General features: G+C 54.3%; 4 protein-coding genes across 11 annotated transcripts; 2 read left to right on the top strand and 2 right to left on the bottom strand.

Annotated features, from left to right (window-relative positions):
* Positions 1–123: 123 nt before the first annotated feature.
* On the top strand, positions 124–3,693 carry LOC129179934 (glutathione S-transferase theta-1-like). 2 transcript variants are annotated; one of them, XM_054773801.1, is made up of 5 exons: positions 124–1,622; positions 2,278–2,526; positions 2,879–3,029; positions 3,107–3,254; positions 3,316–3,693. In XM_054773801.1, exons 2-5 carry the CDS (start codon positions 2,408–2,410, stop codon positions 3,480–3,482), a joined length of 585 nt encoding a protein of 194 aa, XP_054629776.1. In that variant the 5' UTR covers positions 124–1,622; positions 2,278–2,407; the 3' UTR covers positions 3,483–3,693. The 2 variants fall into 2 exon arrangements, with proteins under 2 accessions (XP_054629776.1, XP_054629775.1); XM_054773800.1 differs by adding an exon at positions 2,714–2,801 and having other exon boundaries at positions 124–2,526.
* LOC129179936 (putative uncharacterized protein BRD3OS) lies at positions 1,027–2,189 on the bottom strand. Of its 3 annotated transcripts, none has more exons than XM_054773805.1 (2): positions 1,673–2,189; positions 1,027–1,604 (listed from the first exon to the last, which is right to left on the bottom strand). In XM_054773805.1, the coding sequence occupies exon 2, from the start codon at positions 1,525–1,527 to the stop codon at positions 1,234–1,236; it is 294 nt and encodes a 97-aa protein (XP_054629780.1). In that variant the 5' UTR covers positions 1,528–1,604; positions 1,673–2,189; the 3' UTR covers positions 1,027–1,233. The 3 variants fall into 3 exon arrangements, with proteins under 3 accessions (XP_054629780.1, XP_054629779.1, XP_054629778.1); XM_054773804.1 differs by having other exon boundaries at positions 1,028–1,604; positions 1,662–2,189; XM_054773803.1 differs by having other exon boundaries at positions 1,089–1,604; positions 1,861–2,189.
* On the bottom strand, positions 3,540–16,557 carry LOC129179394 (coiled-coil domain-containing protein 180-like). Its single transcript, XM_054772594.1, has 47 exons — positions 16,516–16,557; positions 16,119–16,187; positions 15,812–16,046; positions 15,626–15,735; positions 15,450–15,569; positions 15,275–15,385; positions 15,117–15,212; positions 14,887–15,050; positions 14,708–14,827; positions 14,560–14,639; positions 14,402–14,490; positions 14,218–14,337; positions 13,975–14,148; positions 13,787–13,902; positions 13,583–13,709; positions 13,451–13,511; positions 13,289–13,353; positions 13,042–13,238; positions 12,806–12,975; positions 12,550–12,730; positions 12,325–12,471; positions 12,117–12,261; positions 11,761–11,877; positions 11,621–11,698; positions 11,342–11,556; positions 11,224–11,276; positions 11,102–11,162; positions 10,955–11,020; positions 10,799–10,865; positions 10,596–10,731; positions 10,352–10,512; positions 10,158–10,283; positions 10,003–10,096; positions 9,882–9,936; positions 9,703–9,820; positions 5,861–6,125; positions 5,427–5,792; positions 5,272–5,362; positions 5,116–5,212; positions 5,005–5,058; positions 4,873–4,937; positions 4,666–4,762; positions 4,512–4,598; positions 4,274–4,437; positions 3,873–4,191; positions 3,741–3,803; positions 3,540–3,678 (listed from the first exon to the last, which is right to left on the bottom strand). The coding sequence occupies exons 1-47, from the start codon at positions 16,555–16,557 to the stop codon at positions 3,586–3,588; spliced, it is 5,847 nt and encodes a 1,948-aa protein (XP_054628569.1). The 3' UTR covers positions 3,540–3,585.
* Positions 7,341–12,705, top strand: entr1 (endosome associated trafficking regulator 1). 5 transcript variants are annotated; one of them, XM_054773787.1, is made up of 8 exons: positions 7,341–7,884; positions 7,953–8,080; positions 8,138–8,229; positions 8,300–8,396; positions 8,461–8,534; positions 8,591–8,702; positions 8,843–9,142; positions 9,233–12,705. In XM_054773787.1, exons 1-8 carry the CDS (start codon positions 7,839–7,841, stop codon positions 9,374–9,376), a joined length of 993 nt encoding a protein of 330 aa, XP_054629762.1. In that variant the 5' UTR covers positions 7,341–7,838; the 3' UTR covers positions 9,377–12,705. The 5 variants fall into 5 exon arrangements, with proteins under 5 accessions (XP_054629762.1, XP_054629765.1, XP_054629764.1 ...); XM_054773790.1 differs by having other exon boundaries at positions 7,953–8,229; positions 8,843–8,905; positions 8,996–9,135; XM_054773789.1 differs by having other exon boundaries at positions 7,953–8,229; positions 8,843–8,905; positions 8,996–9,142.
* Positions 16,558–16,570: the final 13 nt, after the last annotated feature.

Raw genomic sequence — 16,570 nt, 5'->3', positions numbered from 1 at the left:
CACATTGTGAACTTGGTAGGATCCACATATATAATAAATGTATAAATATCTACACACACACACACACACACACGCTGACTGTATGTACATACTGTATGCTCCGCTGCTTTTTAGCACCTAGTCTTGTTTTTGCTTTGCTGCTCCTGGAGAAAGACCAGGAGGGTGGGAAGTCCTTGACCTTGACTGACCTCCTCACTGGATTCTTTCTTTTCGGATGCCCCACCATGACCCCATGACCCCCTGACCCCCGACCACATTCCGGAAGCGTGTGATCTCAGATGGTTTGCAAGCGTTCCATCTTCTTCCTGTACAGTGGTGCATTCAGGGACACTCGGACGTCAGAGTGTTGGCCCAAGACGGTCAGATGCGATTGGCCAATGAAAACCTTCTGAGGTCTACCGAGCCCCAACCCATTCAACCAAAACACTACATTTTCTGTCTGGATGAATCACTTCCTGTTTGCTGCCCTGCCTCCAGCACCCCATTCAGCCCCCATCTGAGTCGTCAAGGCAACCAAGTGAAAATCATTGACTTTTAATGTTTTTAATTTCTACTTTTTCATAAGCGTATATTCTTTTTTTAAACATCTGTTACGTCGTCCCTGCCCCTAATTCCGCCCCTCCACCTGGCAATGACATCATCAGCTGCCTTGAAACTGGACTCGACCTTACGCGCGCCTCTTGTGAGCAGCAAGCCACGCCTCCGCTTCCTGTGTGGGCGGGCTTTGTGATCTAGTGGACGTTTTGATTTGAGCAGGCTTGTTGTGGAAAAAAGAAACGTGTGATTGACAGACGGCGTTGCCACGGTAACCTTCCTGTTTTTAGTTGATGACGCTGATAGTTGATTTTTGTATTTTACTAAGAAAAAGGAAAAAAGTGATTTGATGTATTTGCATGCACTCCGGCCGTACGTTGTTTGTTGCGTATGTTTGAGCACTGTATAGTTGTGTATAGTAGCTTAGCACCAACGCCGCTGGATGGGGGGAGGACAAACCACAAGCGACTCATTTGGTGTCATTACTGATATGGGATCCTTATTTTCTGACTTCTTTCTTTTCATAAATAAACACATTAAGTGACACGCTGCCTGGACCGTCATTGACCCCTGACCTCAGTGAAAACATGACAAACTTTCTTCTTTCATTCGACACACAATCAGCTTTTATTCTGAAATTCCACCTGCAGCGGTTCGGCAAGCCGTGCCATCCGGCCTATTGTGGGTCCCGGTTCCGGTCTACATGACGTTGCAGATCCTGGACTGGCCCACGTCCTCCAGGCTGCTCTTGTCTCGGACCAGAACCGCCTGGTTCCCGTAGCTGCTGTACCAGGCAGACTGGCTGCGGCTCAGGTACGAGGACGGAGGCGCCGCCGCCTGCTGCTGCCACACCAGCAGAGACGTGTCCCGGTACCGTACCCGGCAGAACGCTTCAGACAGGGCCTTCTCTGACAGGGGGGGCCGAATGGCGGGACCAGGACCGGCACCGGCTGGTGCGGCGGCCTTTACTGCGGCATGACCTGAGTCGGCCATGTTGCATCCTCCGACAGCTCACACGTCATCATCCTGGAGGAGAGCATCCCTGCTGCGACTCGAGTGCTGAGTAGAACCTGTTGGAGGAGAAGCAGGTCAGAGTCTGAGTGCACCACAGCAGCACCTTGGCTAACCTAATCTGCACCATCTAGTGCTTCTTGCTCTGAAGAGACCATGACTTGATGGGCCGCCTGCAGGGTCGGTTACCATGGTAACGCAACTACTCGTCTCATGCTAACAGCTAAGCTAACTGCTGACCGACGCAAGTAGTAATATTTTTAAAAGTGAGCTAATCCTGCAGAACTGTGTTCGAGAAAAAAACAAAGCCATTACCCGGATGTGACGTCACGATCCCGCCTGCCTAGCTTCTAACGCTTTTTAAGAGTCGATGTGAAACGTAAGCATGTTTACTGCTAGCAGCCTGCAACTGCGCGTCTGCTTGGATGTTCGGGTAGAAACACAACATGACGGTAAAGGTTCCTTTTTTCCCCAGACACCACCTTGTCAGTAAATTATGGACAACTGCTGTATGTTGTTCATGTTTGTGAGTTCCACCTTTCACCCTGGATTTAATTTGTTGCAACACCCGCCTTCTTTCCAAATATTATTTCATTTCCATTCCTAAAAGACAATTGGATACACACACACACACACACATATGTAACCACATGTTATCAGCCACAACATTGAACGCCATTCAATTGCCGTGAACAAACTAAAGAAAATAAACATGGCTTCCGCGCAGTGTAGGCGGCGGCCTTCAGGGGGCACACACCAACTGCAGCTGCTCAGACGCCATAGAAGAAGAACTGGAAACTGAAAAAAAACAAGAAGACGAAGTAGAAGATCTTTTGGAACCCAAACTTCAAATACAACCTCGATGGCGACCGATCGACTGGTGAACGTTTATTTGGACCTCCTTTCTCAACCTTGCTGGGCCGTCCACATCCTCCTCAATGCCGCCAAAATCCCACACCAAGTCCACACTGTGGCGCTCAGGTGAGGTAGCATGTTTTTATTATACATATTTCTATCCTCATTTACATGTTGCTATTATCATACACGTCACATGGTTGTATCAACATGACGTCGTGGACTTTGTAGTTTGGCGTTCACGTGAACCTTGACCCCAACACACTAGTACACACGTTGTGTAGTGTAGTGCACGTGTTGTGTTGTTGTGCAGGAGAACAGCAGAGTGCACACTTCACCAAGTTGAACCCCATGCAGAAAGTTCCCGTCTTGAAGGACGACGGCTTTGTGCTCACTGAGAGGTGCACATGCACACGCACGCTCACACAAACACACACAGTGGCAGTAAATAAGGTGTGTGTGTGTGTGTGTGTTGCAGTGATGCCATACTGAAGTACTTGTGCAGGAAGTACGCGGTGGCGGAGCACTGGTATCCACAACAACCAGAGAGACGAGCGCGAGTGGACGAGTACACGGCGTGGCATCACACCAACACGCGACCTCACGCCGCCAAAGTCTTCTTACTGGAGGTCCTCCCACCGGAACGCTGACACGCCTCAGGACAAAAGACGTGGTTTCTGAAGGTCCTCCCTTGTGCGTCTCTCAGGTTCTGTTCCCGACCCGGTCGGGTTCGGCGGTGGACGAGGCTGGTTTGGCTCGTGCAGTGTCTCAGCTGGACGAGCCCATGTTTCTGCGGAAGCAGGCTTTTTTGTGCGGCGACGACATCACGCTGGCCGACCTGCGAGCTCATGCAGGTCAGATTGACGCTTTGCTAAGTCCCGACCCTTCCTGGGCTGAATGAGAGTGTGTGTGCAGCCTCTAGGTGGCAGCAGACACGTCCTGCGGGGACGTCCCCAGCTGCAGCGTTGGAGGACACGGGTCCAGTCGGCGCTGGGCGACCCCTTCCACGACTCCCACGCCGTCCTGTATGCCATCAGAGACTGCCGCAAGGCCAAGCTGTGACCCAGCCCATGCTAATGTGATTGACAGCGCCACCTGTAAGCTGTTGCCACGACAACAAGAAGCTCATAAAACAAGAGTGAAAAAATAAAAGTCTTTATTAGAGAAAAAGTTGGTGATGTCACATCACGGCAGGACGGCGGGTGGAGCGTGCTTGGCTGGGTGCTCGCACTCGTCGTCTTCCCGCCTCCGTTTCCTCGAGGAGCCCGGCTCCGCCTCCTGTATCGGTTACAGTGTTAGCATGCTAAGGAAGTTAGCGTGCCGGTGAAATGTGTGGTTACCGTGGCAACGGCAGCAGCAGCAGGATGCATCAGCGCCTGCGCCTCCTTCAGCATGTCAGGGTCCTACACGCACACGTGCACACGCACACAATGACTGGGGCTCTTCATCTTGATGAGGATGATGATGGGTACCTGTAGCCAGGCGTGCTGCAGAGCTTCCTGGATGCTCATCCTCTTGGTGGGGTCCACCACCAGCAGCTTCCTCACCACGTCCTTGGCTGGCACGCACGCGCACGCACGCACGCACGCACGCACGCACACACACACACACACACACACACACACACGGTTCCAAATTTGACCTTCACATGCAGCCTGATGAAGAGGAAGGTCACCTTGGTCGGACACATGAGTCCACTTGGATGGCACCATGGTGAACTCCCCCCTGATAATCTGGTCTGTGACGGACAGCTGGCCGAAGTTCTCGTGGAAGGGGGGGTACCCCCCCAGACTGTCCAACACACACACACACACACACACACCGAATCCTCAAGCAAGTGTGGGGGTTCAAAGTGGGCGTGTCTTAAGCCTACCAGACGAAGAGCAGCACGCCGAGGCTCCAGGCGTCCACGGCCAAGCTGTATCCCGTGGTGGCGGCGTGCGTGAACACTTCAGGCGCCAGGTAGGACGGTGTCCCGCATAGCGTCCTCATCAGGACCGCCTCCTCCAGGATCCTGGACTGGTTGAAGTCGGTCACCTGCCGAGCGGGAAGATCACGCGGCTTTACAAGCAAGCGTGGTGCGGGCGGTTGCCGTGGTGATGGGGCGTCACCTTGATGAGACACCGGTCCTCGTGAGAAGATAGCAGGATGTTCTCTGGCTTCAGGTCCCGGTGGATGATCCCGTTCCTGTGCAGGTACTACACACACGTGCACGCAGGTAAGCTGAGGGCACAGGTGGTGGTTGCCATGACGACAGCGTGTCACCTGCACAGCCTGCAGCATCTGGTAGAAGTACAGCTTGGCCACCGACTCACTCAGCTGCCCAACTTTGACCCGCTGGAAGAGCTCCCCCCCCTCCATCCTGCCACATGACACAAGGTTGAGGAAGCGCGCACACATGCACGCACGCACGCACGCACGCACGCACACACACACACACACACACACACACACACACACACACACACTGACAGCTCCAAGACGATGAAGAAGCTGTCGTCCGTCTGGTAGAAGTCTTGCGTCTTGATGAGGCAGGGCTGGGAAGAGGAAGGGGCAGAGTCAGTGCGTGCTGACACGTGATGCTGGCGATAAGGAGAAGCTCACGTGGTCGATCCGTTGAAGGATTTCGATCTCGGTCTGAGCGTTTCGCGTGGCCGTCTGCGATTGAACAAAGGTGAGGCGAGGAGGAGGCGGAGCCAATTAGAGAAGACGTACCCCTTCAGACTGGAAGTTCTTCTTGTTGATGATCTTGACTGCAAACTTCTTGCAGGTGGACCTCTCGAAGGCCAGCCGCACCTCACCGCACACGCCCCTGAAACGCACGCCGTCAGCGGCCGCCACAGGAAGAGACGTCACGCGGCTGTCACTCACGTGCCAATCCGCCGAGTCAGCAGGTATTTGTCCCGCAGCGGGCCAGGTAGTGCGCCGTCCTCGTCCGACATCAGGTCGATGAAGACGAAGACTGCGGCCGCACAGGGAGAGCGTGTCACATGATCACATGACTCAGCGGCGGTGGCCACTTTTACCTTTGTTACGTTGCTCCGACAACGCCAACACCGCGTTGTTGACCAGAGGAAGCTTCTTGTTGCGCCCGATTTTGATCCCGTCAACAAACGTGCCGTTGTTGCTCAGGTCGTGGATGAACGCCTCGCTGCCCTCCTGACTTGCACGAGCACACACGCACGCACATTTATACACACACACACTTGCACGTGCACACACGCATGCAAAGAAGAAATGAGTGAGACGAGGAAGAGGAAGAGGTACCCTGTAGATCCTGAAGTGCTTCTTGCTGTAGATTCGGTATCGTAAGGATCCTCTTTGCTGGGGGTCATCCAGCACGTAGTGACATTTGGAGTCACGTCCAAACAAGTACTCATCCTCGATACAGTCTGCAACCAAACACCTGTCAGTGCAAGCTAGCATTAGCCACCACCAAAATGTAAGTATGCCAACTTGCCGTGAGCGCGAAATCCGGCATCCATGGGCAGCAGGCGACCCCAAGGTTGGCATTCGGGCTCCTCGGGGACGGACGGCAACGTGACAGGAAGTGTGTCCACGCTACTTAGTGTCCCTGAGGACTGGCTGCCTGAAGACGGCCCACTGGATGAACTGGAACCAGGCTGGGACTTCGACGGGGCCTGGGATGGAGACAATGTGGACGGGGCCTGGGACGGGGACTGGGGCTCACCCCCCTCATTTAGGATGTCTTCAGACATTGGCCTCTGCAAATGTAACATTCGACAAATCAATCCCTTTATGCCAACATAATATTAGTAGTGTATTAGCATAGATACTGTGTATACTATTCTCAACTGTTAAAGGTGCTATCCTTCCAAATGACACTTTTTCAGCAGTATGCTGGAGCCTAGCTCAGCTGCCTTCGGGCGACAGGCGGGGTACACCCTGGACTGGTGTCCAGCCAATGGCAGGGCACATATAGACAAACACTCACATTCATACCTATGGACAATTTAGAGTCTCCAATGAAGCTACCATGCATGTTTTTGGAATGTGGGAGGAAACCGGAGTACCCGGAGAAAACCCCCACACACATGGGGAGAACATGCAAACTCCACACAGAAATGCCCAACGGAGATTGGAACCCAGGTCTTCCTATCTCCAGGCTGTTACTGTGTTGGCCAACATGCTAACCACTAGACCACCGTGCGGCCCACCATATGTTAGTAATAATGCTAACACAGTATGTTAGTAATAGTGTTAGCATGTTGCCATATGTTAGTAATAGTGCTAACATGTTAGTAATAGTGTTAGCATGTTGCCATGTTAGTAATAGTGCTAACATGTTAGTAATAGTGTTAGCATGTTGCCATATGTTAGTAATAGTGCTAACATGTTAGTAATAGTGTTAGCATGTTGCCATGTTAGTAATAGTGCTAGTATATGTTAGTCATAATGTTAGCATGTTGCCATATGTTAGTAATAGTGCTAACATGTTAACCATAGTGTTAGCATGTTGCCATATGTTAGCAAAAGTGCTAACATGTTAGTAATAGTGTTAGCATGTTGCCATATGTTAGTAATAGTGCTAGCATATGTTAGTCATACTGTTAGCATGTTGCCATATGTTAGTAATCGTGCTAACATGTTAGTCATAGTGTTAGCATGTTGCCATATGTTAGTAATAGTGCTAACATGTTAGTGATACTGTTAGCATGTTGCCATATGTTAATAATAGTGCTAACATGTTAGTAATAGTGTTAGCATATTGCCATATGTTAGTAATAGTGCTAACATGTTAGTAATAGTGCATTCATATAACAGATTGTGTAAAAAAAAAAGTTTACATTCTCACAATCACCAATTAATTAAAATGAATGACATTTGTCGTTCAGCCCAAAAACGGGGCGTGGCTTTAATGGCGGGGGGGGGGGCAATCCAACGGTACAGTTTCCGGTCCGCTCGGCAACACTCGGGAAACATCGGCGAGCACATCCTGTAGCCACCACGTTTGCGCCGCTTTAGGCAGCCGAGTCTTTCCACCACCTGAGACCAGAACCAATGGGGTCTTGGCTCCGCCCACTGTGTATCCATCACGACCAGAACCAAGCGGCAAGCTTGATGTCTCGTTTGACGCCCGGTCAAAAGGAGCCAAGCTGGACAATTTAACGCCAAAGGGTAGAATCGAACCGAGCCGAGCGAGGACATAATCAATGCTTTTTTTGTTTACCGTTGGACCAGAGCGGCGTGTCTCCTCTTCCGGGTCTGTATGAAAGACCGACGAGCCGAACCACGGCCAGCAGACGTCCACGTGATCCGAGTTTGAGCGCGAGGTTACAGGAAGTGAAGGCCTTGTGTGACTTCTTTGTCGCGTGACCGTGCGGACCAATAGGACGGTATAAGTTCTGTCACGTGTGGCGTCTGGTGCTGTTTTGTTTCCGGGTTTGATCGCTCGGCCACTCGTCCGTGATGTCACCATGTCCAACCACGGGAGCCGCGCGAAAACGTTAATCATCACGGAAGGTTGTTCGGGCTCATGACTGAATGCGTGTACGTGTGTTCTGGTTTCTGATGGACTGATTCCTCCTCAGATGAAGAGGAGCTGAACCCGTTCTCTTTCAGAGAGTTCCTGCGCTCGAAGAAACACGACCCGGACCCGGACCTTGTCCTAAACCCGGAGCAGGACCTTGGCCTGGACCAGCAGCAGCCGGAATGGAAGGTGAGTTTGCTACAGGAAGCGACATCATGCGTGGCTTTACGCTCGCTGTCCAATCAGGTGGAGAAAAGAGAGGGTGGGTGGAGCTTTCAGTCAGTTGAAGATAGCTCCTCCCTCTGTGCTGAGGATGAAGAGGAAGGCCAGTCAGCCACGTGAGTGGCACGAGTACTGTGTGTTGCGATGATGTGTTATGGCACCCATTGATTGGCTTATCAACATCAGCTTCTTCTCCAAGCGAGGAGGCGGAGCCACCTACGAGGGTGATGATGAAGTGTCCAGGTTACAACCAAACACCTCCAGCAGGGGGCGCATACAACAGGTGACAGGCCCCTCCACCTCATCCCCAGCCCTGCCCCTAAAGGTAACCTTCCACATGTGCACAGCTGCAGCAAGAGAACCGCTCACTGAGGAGAACCATCATGGACCTTCAGAGAACATCAGAAGCTGACAAGCAAAGGTATGACGCAGCCAATCAGGCCGCAGCTCCTCCCATCACCCAGAATGTTTGTGCAGGGTGGAGGCACTGGAGGCAGAGCTACAGCAGCGGCGCTGTCAGGAGCAGCAGGAGGTCCGAGACATGGAGAACATGGTCCACTCTGTGGAGCAGAACCTAGAGCTGATGACGGTGCGTCTTTGATCACGTGGGCTTAAGTTACTGCTCATGTTGTACTCCAGGTTGACTTGTTGTCATGGTAACCCCCACCCTGGCAACATGGCGGCCTCTGGTGGACGTGAGAGGAATAACCCTCACCTTCTTCTTGGCAGAAACGGGCGCTGAGAGCAGAGGGCAGCGCGTGCAGGATGAGGGCGGAGCTACAGCTGCTGCAGGTCACACACACACACACACACACACACACATCAAAGTGGTCATTCTCACGTGTGTGTGTGTGTGTGTGTGTGTATGTGTGTGTGTGTCAGGCTGAGATTGAATGTCTGCGCTCAGAAAATGCCAGCCTCAAGTCAGGTGAGTCGGAGGTCATCGCAGCGATGAGACGCAACGCCCACGTGGCGTCTGACTACCTGGACAAGACAGCAAGCCACGCCCACTCCTCCATCCGGTCAGTGGTGTGTATTTATGACATTTCTGTCATTAAACGGAACAAGCACCAGTGATTGGGAGTCACATGACTGATGTTTTGTCGTGTCTTTATTCAGTCAGCTGCTGGAGGGGGCGGAGTCTCTGCGTCTGGTCTCCCAGCTGCTGCGCTCCATCGACAGCGTATCCGACGTGACGTCGGGCGAGTTGTGAAGCCAGGTGAAATAAAAGGTGCTGCGGAATCTGATGGGACCGTGTCTTGATTGGCCGCCCCCACAGCCAATCACGCGCTGTGCGTGTGCGTGTACGTGAGCGTGTGCGTCTGCTGCCTCCAGTGCGTCTTCCAGCTTTGCAGCCAATCACGCGCTGTGCGTGCGCGTGTACGTGAGCGTGTGCGTCTGCTGCCTCCAGTGCGTCTTCCAGCTTTGCAGCTCGTTCAGTCGTCTCCGCTTGTCTGCCTCGAAATGTGACAGCTCTGCTGCGAACACCTGCTCAAAACGCTGACACGCACGCACGCACGCACACACACACGCACACACACGATGGAACCTGTGTATGATGGTGTGTGGGTGCGTGCACGTGCGTGTACCTTGACAGCAGCGTCTCTGTGTTCTATGACCGCCACGTGTCCCACGGTGCACCTGCTCGTGGTGATGGATGCGGTTGTTGTCGAGTCAGCTGACAGGTGGGGAATACCTGACCACATCCTGTCACGCACACACGAACGCACTGTGGGAAGAGGCCACCAGGTGAGAAGTGAGTTGTTACCTGCAGGGTTGCTGTCCCGTCTCCATGGTTACGGGTCTGTCCTCCCAGGTGACTTCTGCTCACACAGTGACACTGTTACCACGTCAACCACAACAAGGTACCAGCGATCACATGATGCTACCTGCGAGTGGCAGCTGGTCCATTTGAAGGAGGAGTTTCTCTGTCAGGGATGCCAGTGATGTCACAAACTCCTCCCCTTTGCATCTGGCACACTCCTGCACACACACGCAGGTCAGCCGCCAGCCGGTCACCATGGTAAAAGGGTCGCGTGGATACCTGCAGCTGCTGATGTGAAGAGCGGATGTCGTCGTGGAGACGCTGCTGTCGGTCGTCCTCGCTGCGGCTCAGCTTGTCCAGCTCGCTGTGGGAGAGCGACAGGCGCAGACGAGCCACGTTGGCCCTCTGACGCCGACGCCGGCACCTCAGTCGCCACGGCCGTGACCTCATCAGTCACATGACTGCAAGCTTACCTTCTCCTTCTCGCTCGCCGCTAGCGTCTTCTCAAACTTCTGTCTCACCAGGTCCGCCTCCTCCCTCAGCTCCGCCCCCATGCGTTGTTCGTGGTTACGGATCAGCTTGTCAGGGAGTGCGTGCATGGTGTCGGCCAACACGCGCTGCTGCTGCTCCAGCGCTGGCACGCACGCACGCACACACACACACACACACACACACGGTACACAGGACGTGATCCCATGTGACAGGAAGTGGCGGTACCTTCTCTGCTGGCGCTCAGGAGCGTCTTGGCGTGCTGCTGATATCCCAGCAGCCTTTGCTGTATGCCGTCCACCCACTGGTCCAGTGCCCCAGGAAGGAGGTGGAAGCCCCCGCAGCGTTGACTCTGGTAGAAGTCCTGGCGTACGACACCGTGCTGGGTCAGCGTGGCCCCCGTCACACAAGTACACCTGAGCCCCCGTTACCTTGGCAACCAGCAGCAGGGTGTGGTGAGTCCTCCTCAGCACGGCGTTCACGATGGCGATGTAGCAGCTGCACGCACGCACGCACACATGCACACGCAGCAGCAGGTGAGCAGGCAGGATGACGTCACATCTGATCCAGTTTCAGTCTGGACTCACTCTGGATTCTGGTCTGCTTCTGGTTTGGAACCAAAGATCTGGAACCTTTTGTCAGTCCTGAGGGACCTGCACATGTGCACACACACACACTGTCAATATGCACGTGTGTGCACGTGTGTGTGTGTGTGTGTGTGTGTGTGTGTGTACCTTGTCGCAGCAGCAGACTCGCTCCGTCGTGATGATGGCTGGCGATGGGCGGGGCTTCGACCTGCACACACACAAGCCATCACTGTCACCTTTGACCTTCTGTGTTCAGGGTCATGACTCACCTTTGAAGGTTACAGGGCCGGCGGCAGCGGCAGGGTCGTGACCCCCACAGAACCTGAGGGACACATTGGAGACGTCAAAGAGTGCTGCAGCCGTCAGTCACGTCTTTCCTGTACACACCTGTTCAGAGACTTGACCACGCCCACTATGGGGTCTTCCAGAATGTTCCCTCCCGACCTGCAGGGCTGCAGCAAAGCAGGGGGCGGGGCCGACCATACCTGCTTCCTGGATTTGGACGTGGCGGGCGCAGGAATGATCTCGTCCAGGTAGTGACTCCGCCTCCTGAGGGCGTCGCTGATGAATGACAGCAACACACACACCTGCTCTGCACACACCTGCATGTTCACACACACACACACTCACAGTAGTTGACAATGATGAAGATGCTAGCAGCTGTACCTGCTCTCCTGCCAGAGCCTTCCTCAGCTCTTCCAGACGAGCACTGATGGTCGCCTCCTGGTGGTTGCTGCTTGCCCCCTGCAAAGTCACATGACTCACTCCGAGGTCAAAGAGGGTCAGGTGAGTTGAAAAGTTCCTACCTCAGCTCTGACCTCCACTTGAGTGCTGCTGAGAATCCTCTGGATCTTCTCCATGAACTTCACCTCAGCCTGCAAGAGCCATAGCTTCTCCTCAAAACGCCCCGACCCTGCCTTCACCTGAACCGCCAACAAAGCATGCTAACACGCTAACAGTAAACACTCTTCTTAGCTGTGGGGCTAAAATGCCAACAGTAAACACTTTTATTAGCTGCGAGGCTAACGTGCTAGCCAGTAAATATACTTTTTAGCTGTGTGGCAACATGCTAACAGTAAACATTCTTCGTTGCTGTGGGGCTAACATGCTAACAGACTTGTGGTAAGATTGTGCTGTGCTGTTGAGAGGCAGAAGCTCACACCTGCTGTAAACCCTTGGACTCCAGGTTTTGAAGGTCCGTGTAGATGTTCTCCTCCGCCGTGCTGATACGTTTACTTTCTTCTCTCAGACGCCGCTGGAATATTTTCACTTCGTGACGGGTGAAGTCACCTCCTTCGCTGAACAACCTGACCAACACGTGACCACGCTGTCACTATGATGTCACTGAGATGCCGCAATGAGGGCGTTACCTGAAGGAGTGGAGGAGGGAGGCGGTCTTGCATCGGAGTTCCTCCATTTGGAGCTGAAGCATGTGTCTGAAGCCAGCGTGGGAGCGCTGGGTGTCTTTGATGTGGTCATCCAGACAGTTCTGCAGGGTGGAGCTGAGAGCCTCCAGACTGACACACACACACACACACACACGGGATGTGAGACACGCATGCGGGACCTTTAGTTGAGTTTGTGGTGGTTCTTACCGTCTGCTGCCGTCCGTTTTGAGGACGTTGTCGTCCATCTTGGACAGCGTGGCGGTGAGCTGCTGGTTCTTCTTGCTGACGGACGCCTGCAGCTGGTGTAGCGTCGCCCTGCAGGAAGTCAGCACGTCTGACACTTCCTGGCAGTGAGTGTCCACACGCTGCTTGTGTTGCTGCAGCTCAGCTACGTGCACGCCAACACACACACGTTAGATGGAGCATGGTTGCATGTGTGTGCGTGTGTGTGTGCGTGTGTTACCGAGGCGGGGCATGTAGATGCACACCCTGACATGTTGGGGGTCAAGCTGCTGCATTTGAAGGTCGTGATACGCCTGCACCGCCTCCTTCCTCTCCATCACCGTGGCGACCACCGAGGTCAGGACGTCATGGTAACGCTGCTCCAGGTGCTCAAAGAACAACGTGCGCGCCCTGCACGTGCACACGCGAACATGTTGAAGAGCGAGCGACTTTTAGCACTGTTAGCTAAACGCTAACCTGCTGAGCGAGTGTGTTAGCATCTCCACAGGAAACGCGCTCAGGTGGGTTTCCTGTTGCTTGCTCATGTTGCCGGGCAGGTCGCTGGCGGGGCACCTGAAGGCGGGGGCAGAGTAGGCCACGCCCCTTGATGAGGTGAACGCCAGCTTGCTGCTGATGTCGTAGAGGTCGAGCAGGGAGGACTGCGCCTGAACACACTTTGAAAAGTCATTTATGTCTTTATCAGCCAATAAGAAGCGGAGCTCACCTCAGCCAGCCAATCACAAGGCTTCTCAGGCTCAGCAACATTCGGACAGCTGACTGGACTCGTCTCTGTTGTCCCGCCCCCCCAGACAAACACAAACAGCATTTCAGACCAAACAAGTGGTGCACGTGCACGTGCGTGTGCACCAACGTGACACAGACAGACCCTCAGTGGCACCGGTGATGATGTCATCAACTGGCGGGAGTTTCTGAAGGTCTTGTGGGTTCTAGAGGACAAGAGTAGCATCTCAGGACACACATGAGTATGTGTGTGTATGTGTGCGGTTGCCTTGATTACCAGCGTGAAGGTGTCGTTGAGGTGGTAGAAGGTGCTCAGGTGTTTGCTGTAGTTGTCCAGCTCGTCCACAAAGTCGTGCGGGAGGCGGTCCAACACGCGGCACTGATCAGAGACGCACTCGCCACAGCTGCACACGCACACAGGAAGTCACACCTCCACACCTTCGCAGTAAAAGCCTCAGAGCTTGCTTTGGCGTTGGCACACCTGACCCTGAGGTTGCGCAGGTAGTGGACAGTTTGCTCCATTGACGTCTTCAGGGCCGCTTCGCTGCTCTCCTGGCGGAGTCCGGCCAGCATCTCGTCCAGAAACACCTTCTTCCTCTAAAGCATCATGGAGGACACCCGCTCACTAACCTCGCCCACCTCCGATGGCCCTGCGGCCTGTGCGCTCACCTGGACGTGTTTTTCCTGAGCAGATCTCAGCTCCTCCAGGCGGCGTTGAACTTCCTCCTCCAGGCTCGTCAAGTTGCCGCTGTGCTCCTCCCACAGCAATGCCAGCGCGCGCATCACCAGGAAGGCGCGCCTGCTGAGCCTGGCCGCCGCCGCCCACAGCCCGTCTGCGCACGTCTGCAGACACAACACGCATGTCTTCATCATGTGGCGGCAAGTTTGCGACGCGTGCATGTGGAGACTGACCTCGATAGTGGCCAGCTGCCCTTCATCTTGCCTCTGGTACTGTCCGACCAGCGACAGGAGCTCCGACTTAACCATTTCACTCACTTCCTCCTCGGGCAGTTCCAGCGCCGAGAGCGCCTCCTGCAGGAAGCCGGACGTGCAGTTGGTTACCACGGTGACGTGAGGACGCCGACGGCGTGCTTACCTTGGAGCCTTGCACCTGAGCCAGGCGCTCCTGCCATGTGAGCTCGTAACAACAGCGCAACTGATGCAGGAAGTCCGAGTGAAGACAGTCTGAACACCAGAAGACCAGTGCTCGTCAACCACCTGTCACTCACGTCACACCAGGTCAAAGTTCGTTACCGATGTGTTGATTGACAGCCGTCAGCTGCTCGAACCAATCAGAGACTAGGGCTGTGGAGAAGGAGGGTGGGACCAAGGAGCTGCAACAGACACGCCACAGGGGGCGTCACGTTACACGCAGTGACGGGCGCGGTCGGACATGTCGTACCTGATCTCTGCGATGATGTCGCTGCGCTGTTGGGACAGGCGGCGCACGCTTTGAGACACTTCCTGGGAGGTCAGCTGATCCGCCAGCAGCCGCCAGACATCGCCGCTTGTCAGCGCCGACCTGCAACACGCCGCACGGTCGGTACCCGCTCTCGCCGGGCGAGTCGCTTCCCCACCCACCTGAACTCCTGCACCACCTGGTCGGCTCGGCTCCGCCTCCAGCGGCTTAAAGACTCCTCCCACTGCAGATGGAGGAGCGCCTCCTGCTGGAGGGTGGACTCCTGCAGCAGCAGCAGGACGTGTGCCGCACTGCGCCGGTTGGCCAGCAGGGTCTGATTGAGCATCTGACAGGAGGAGGATGAGGAGGAGGAGGAGGGGTGGTGTGACAGGTGACAGGTGAGGCGTGTTACCGTGGCCTCGCTGTGGATTTGTCTGTGCATGTCAGCACATGGCAGGAAGTTGATCTTCCCCAGCGTGTGGCAGTACTTCCTGATCACAGGTCTCATCTATACATGCACAGATGTAAGTGTAATCACCATGGCAACAAGAGCAACCCGAGCGACGTCACCTTGATGACTCGTTGTCTTTCACACTCGCTGACTTGGACCTGAAAGTCCACCACGCTCCTCTTCTTCTGCTTCATCTGCTTCTCCACCTCGCTCCACATGCACAGCACCTCCTGCACGTGCACACACACACATGACACGCGTGCACGCGTGTGTGCGTGCACGCGTGGTGTGTACCTGCAGGCTGTGTTGCTCCACGTGTTGCATGTTGTCTTGCACCGCGTCCACACAGACGTTGATGCGCTGCAGAGTGGACAACAGCTGGAGGCTGTGCGTCCTCACCTGCATCACGCACGCCTGCACGCACACGCACTAGGTGTTAAGGTGCCCGTGTGCGTGCGTGTGCATGTTACCTGAGCCAGCTGTGTGAGCTGTGCGTCCATGTGGCGCACGGCTTCCTGGTGTTGTTTCTTCTTGTGCTGGTGGACACGCTGCAGGATGTCACACGTCACGTGACTGCCGTCTGCAGAAAACACCAAGCCCAATTGGTCCAAAGTGTGGCTGGGCCGCGAGTGACGTCATCGCTCGGCGGTACCCACCCACAGTGTCAGGAAGTCTCGTGACATCATCAACATCTTCATCGCCATCACCATCATCCTCGTCGTCTGGTTGCTGCCAAGTGCTGGACAACAACCAACAACTGTGGGTGTTTGTGTTGTGGTGTGTGTGTGCGTGTGCGTACCTGCTGGTGGCGCTGCACGGTGTGTTCATGGCAGACACGCACATCATTGCTGTGTGTTTGCGCGCGGCTAACAAACTCTTTGTCAGTCGAACCTTCAAACAAACAAAACTTTTATTTCAGCTAGCAAGATAGCAACGCTAGCATAATGACGACACCAACATCACCTGATCATCAAAGAGCTGCTGGTACACTTTGCCGCTCGGAACCACTCGGCTCTCCATGCTAACGCTAGCCTGCTAATGCAGCGGCGTCGGTGTTGTTGGTCTCCGCGGTAACGTCAAGCTTCCCATCGTCATGACGACCTCTTTTGCTACTTGAGGTTAGTCGCATGAAGGAGTGACGTCACCGACGTGGGCAACGCTGCGTGCACGTGGCACTAAGAAGTCGTAGAAGACGAAGAGGAGGCTATAGTGTAGATAATCCTGTTTGTATCTCCTGAATATCTATTTAAACAGCTTTTCAAGACAACTCTACCGCCTGCTGGCGACTTGTGGCTATTGCTGAGAGCAGGTTGTCCGTTTGAATAAAACTTTTTATATAGCGAACAGGAAGTGCACGAACGTGCTGTAAGAGCCGCAAGTAGATGTATTTTCCTTCCACCATACTTATGTGCTAA

Source organism: Dunckerocampus dactyliophorus, chromosome 4 (assembly GCF_027744805.1).
Source record: "Dunckerocampus dactyliophorus isolate RoL2022-P2 chromosome 4, RoL_Ddac_1.1, whole genome shotgun sequence".
Taxonomy (NCBI): Eukaryota; Metazoa; Chordata; class Actinopteri; order Syngnathiformes; family Syngnathidae; genus Dunckerocampus; species Dunckerocampus dactyliophorus.
This window is presented reverse-complemented; position numbering and strand designations above follow the sequence as displayed.

Coding starts and splice junctions, on each gene's coding strand:
- LOC129179936 (XM_054773805.1), bottom strand. CDS start 1,527: ATGGCCGACTCAGGTCATGCCGCAGTAAAGGCCGCCGCACCAGCCGGT.
- LOC129179934 (XM_054773800.1), top strand. CDS start 2,484: ATGCCGCCAAAATCCCACACCAAGTCCACACTGTGGCGCTCAG. Junction 3,030..3,106: donor CCAAAGTCTTCTTACTGGAG/GTCCTCCCACCG, acceptor TGCGTCTCTCAG/GTTCTGTTCCCGACCCGGTC. Junction 3,255..3,315: donor CGACCTGCGAGCTCATGCAG/GTCAGATTGACG, acceptor GTGTGTGTGCAG/CCTCTAGGTGGCAGCAGACA.
- entr1 (XM_054773786.1), top strand. CDS start 7,839: ATGTCCAACCACGGGAGCCGCGCGAAAACGTTAATCATCACGGAAG. Junction 7,885..7,952: donor AACGTTAATCATCACGGAAG/GTTGTTCGGGCT, acceptor ATTCCTCCTCAG/ATGAAGAGGAGCTGAACCCG. Junction 8,397..8,460: donor GCAGGGGGCGCATACAACAG/GTGACAGGCCCC, acceptor ACATGTGCACAG/CTGCAGCAAGAGAACCGCTC.
- LOC129179394 (XM_054772594.1), bottom strand. CDS start 16,557: ATGGTGGAAGGAAAATACATCTACTTGCGGCTCTTACAGCAC. Junction 11,277..11,341: donor GTGGTCAAGTCTCTGAACAG/GTGTGTACAGGA, acceptor TGTGTCCCTCAG/GTTCTGTGGGGGTCACGACC. Junction 3,679..3,740: donor CTGCTGCTGCCGTTGCCACG/GTAACCACACAT, acceptor TAACCGATACAG/GAGGCGGAGCCGGGCTCCTC.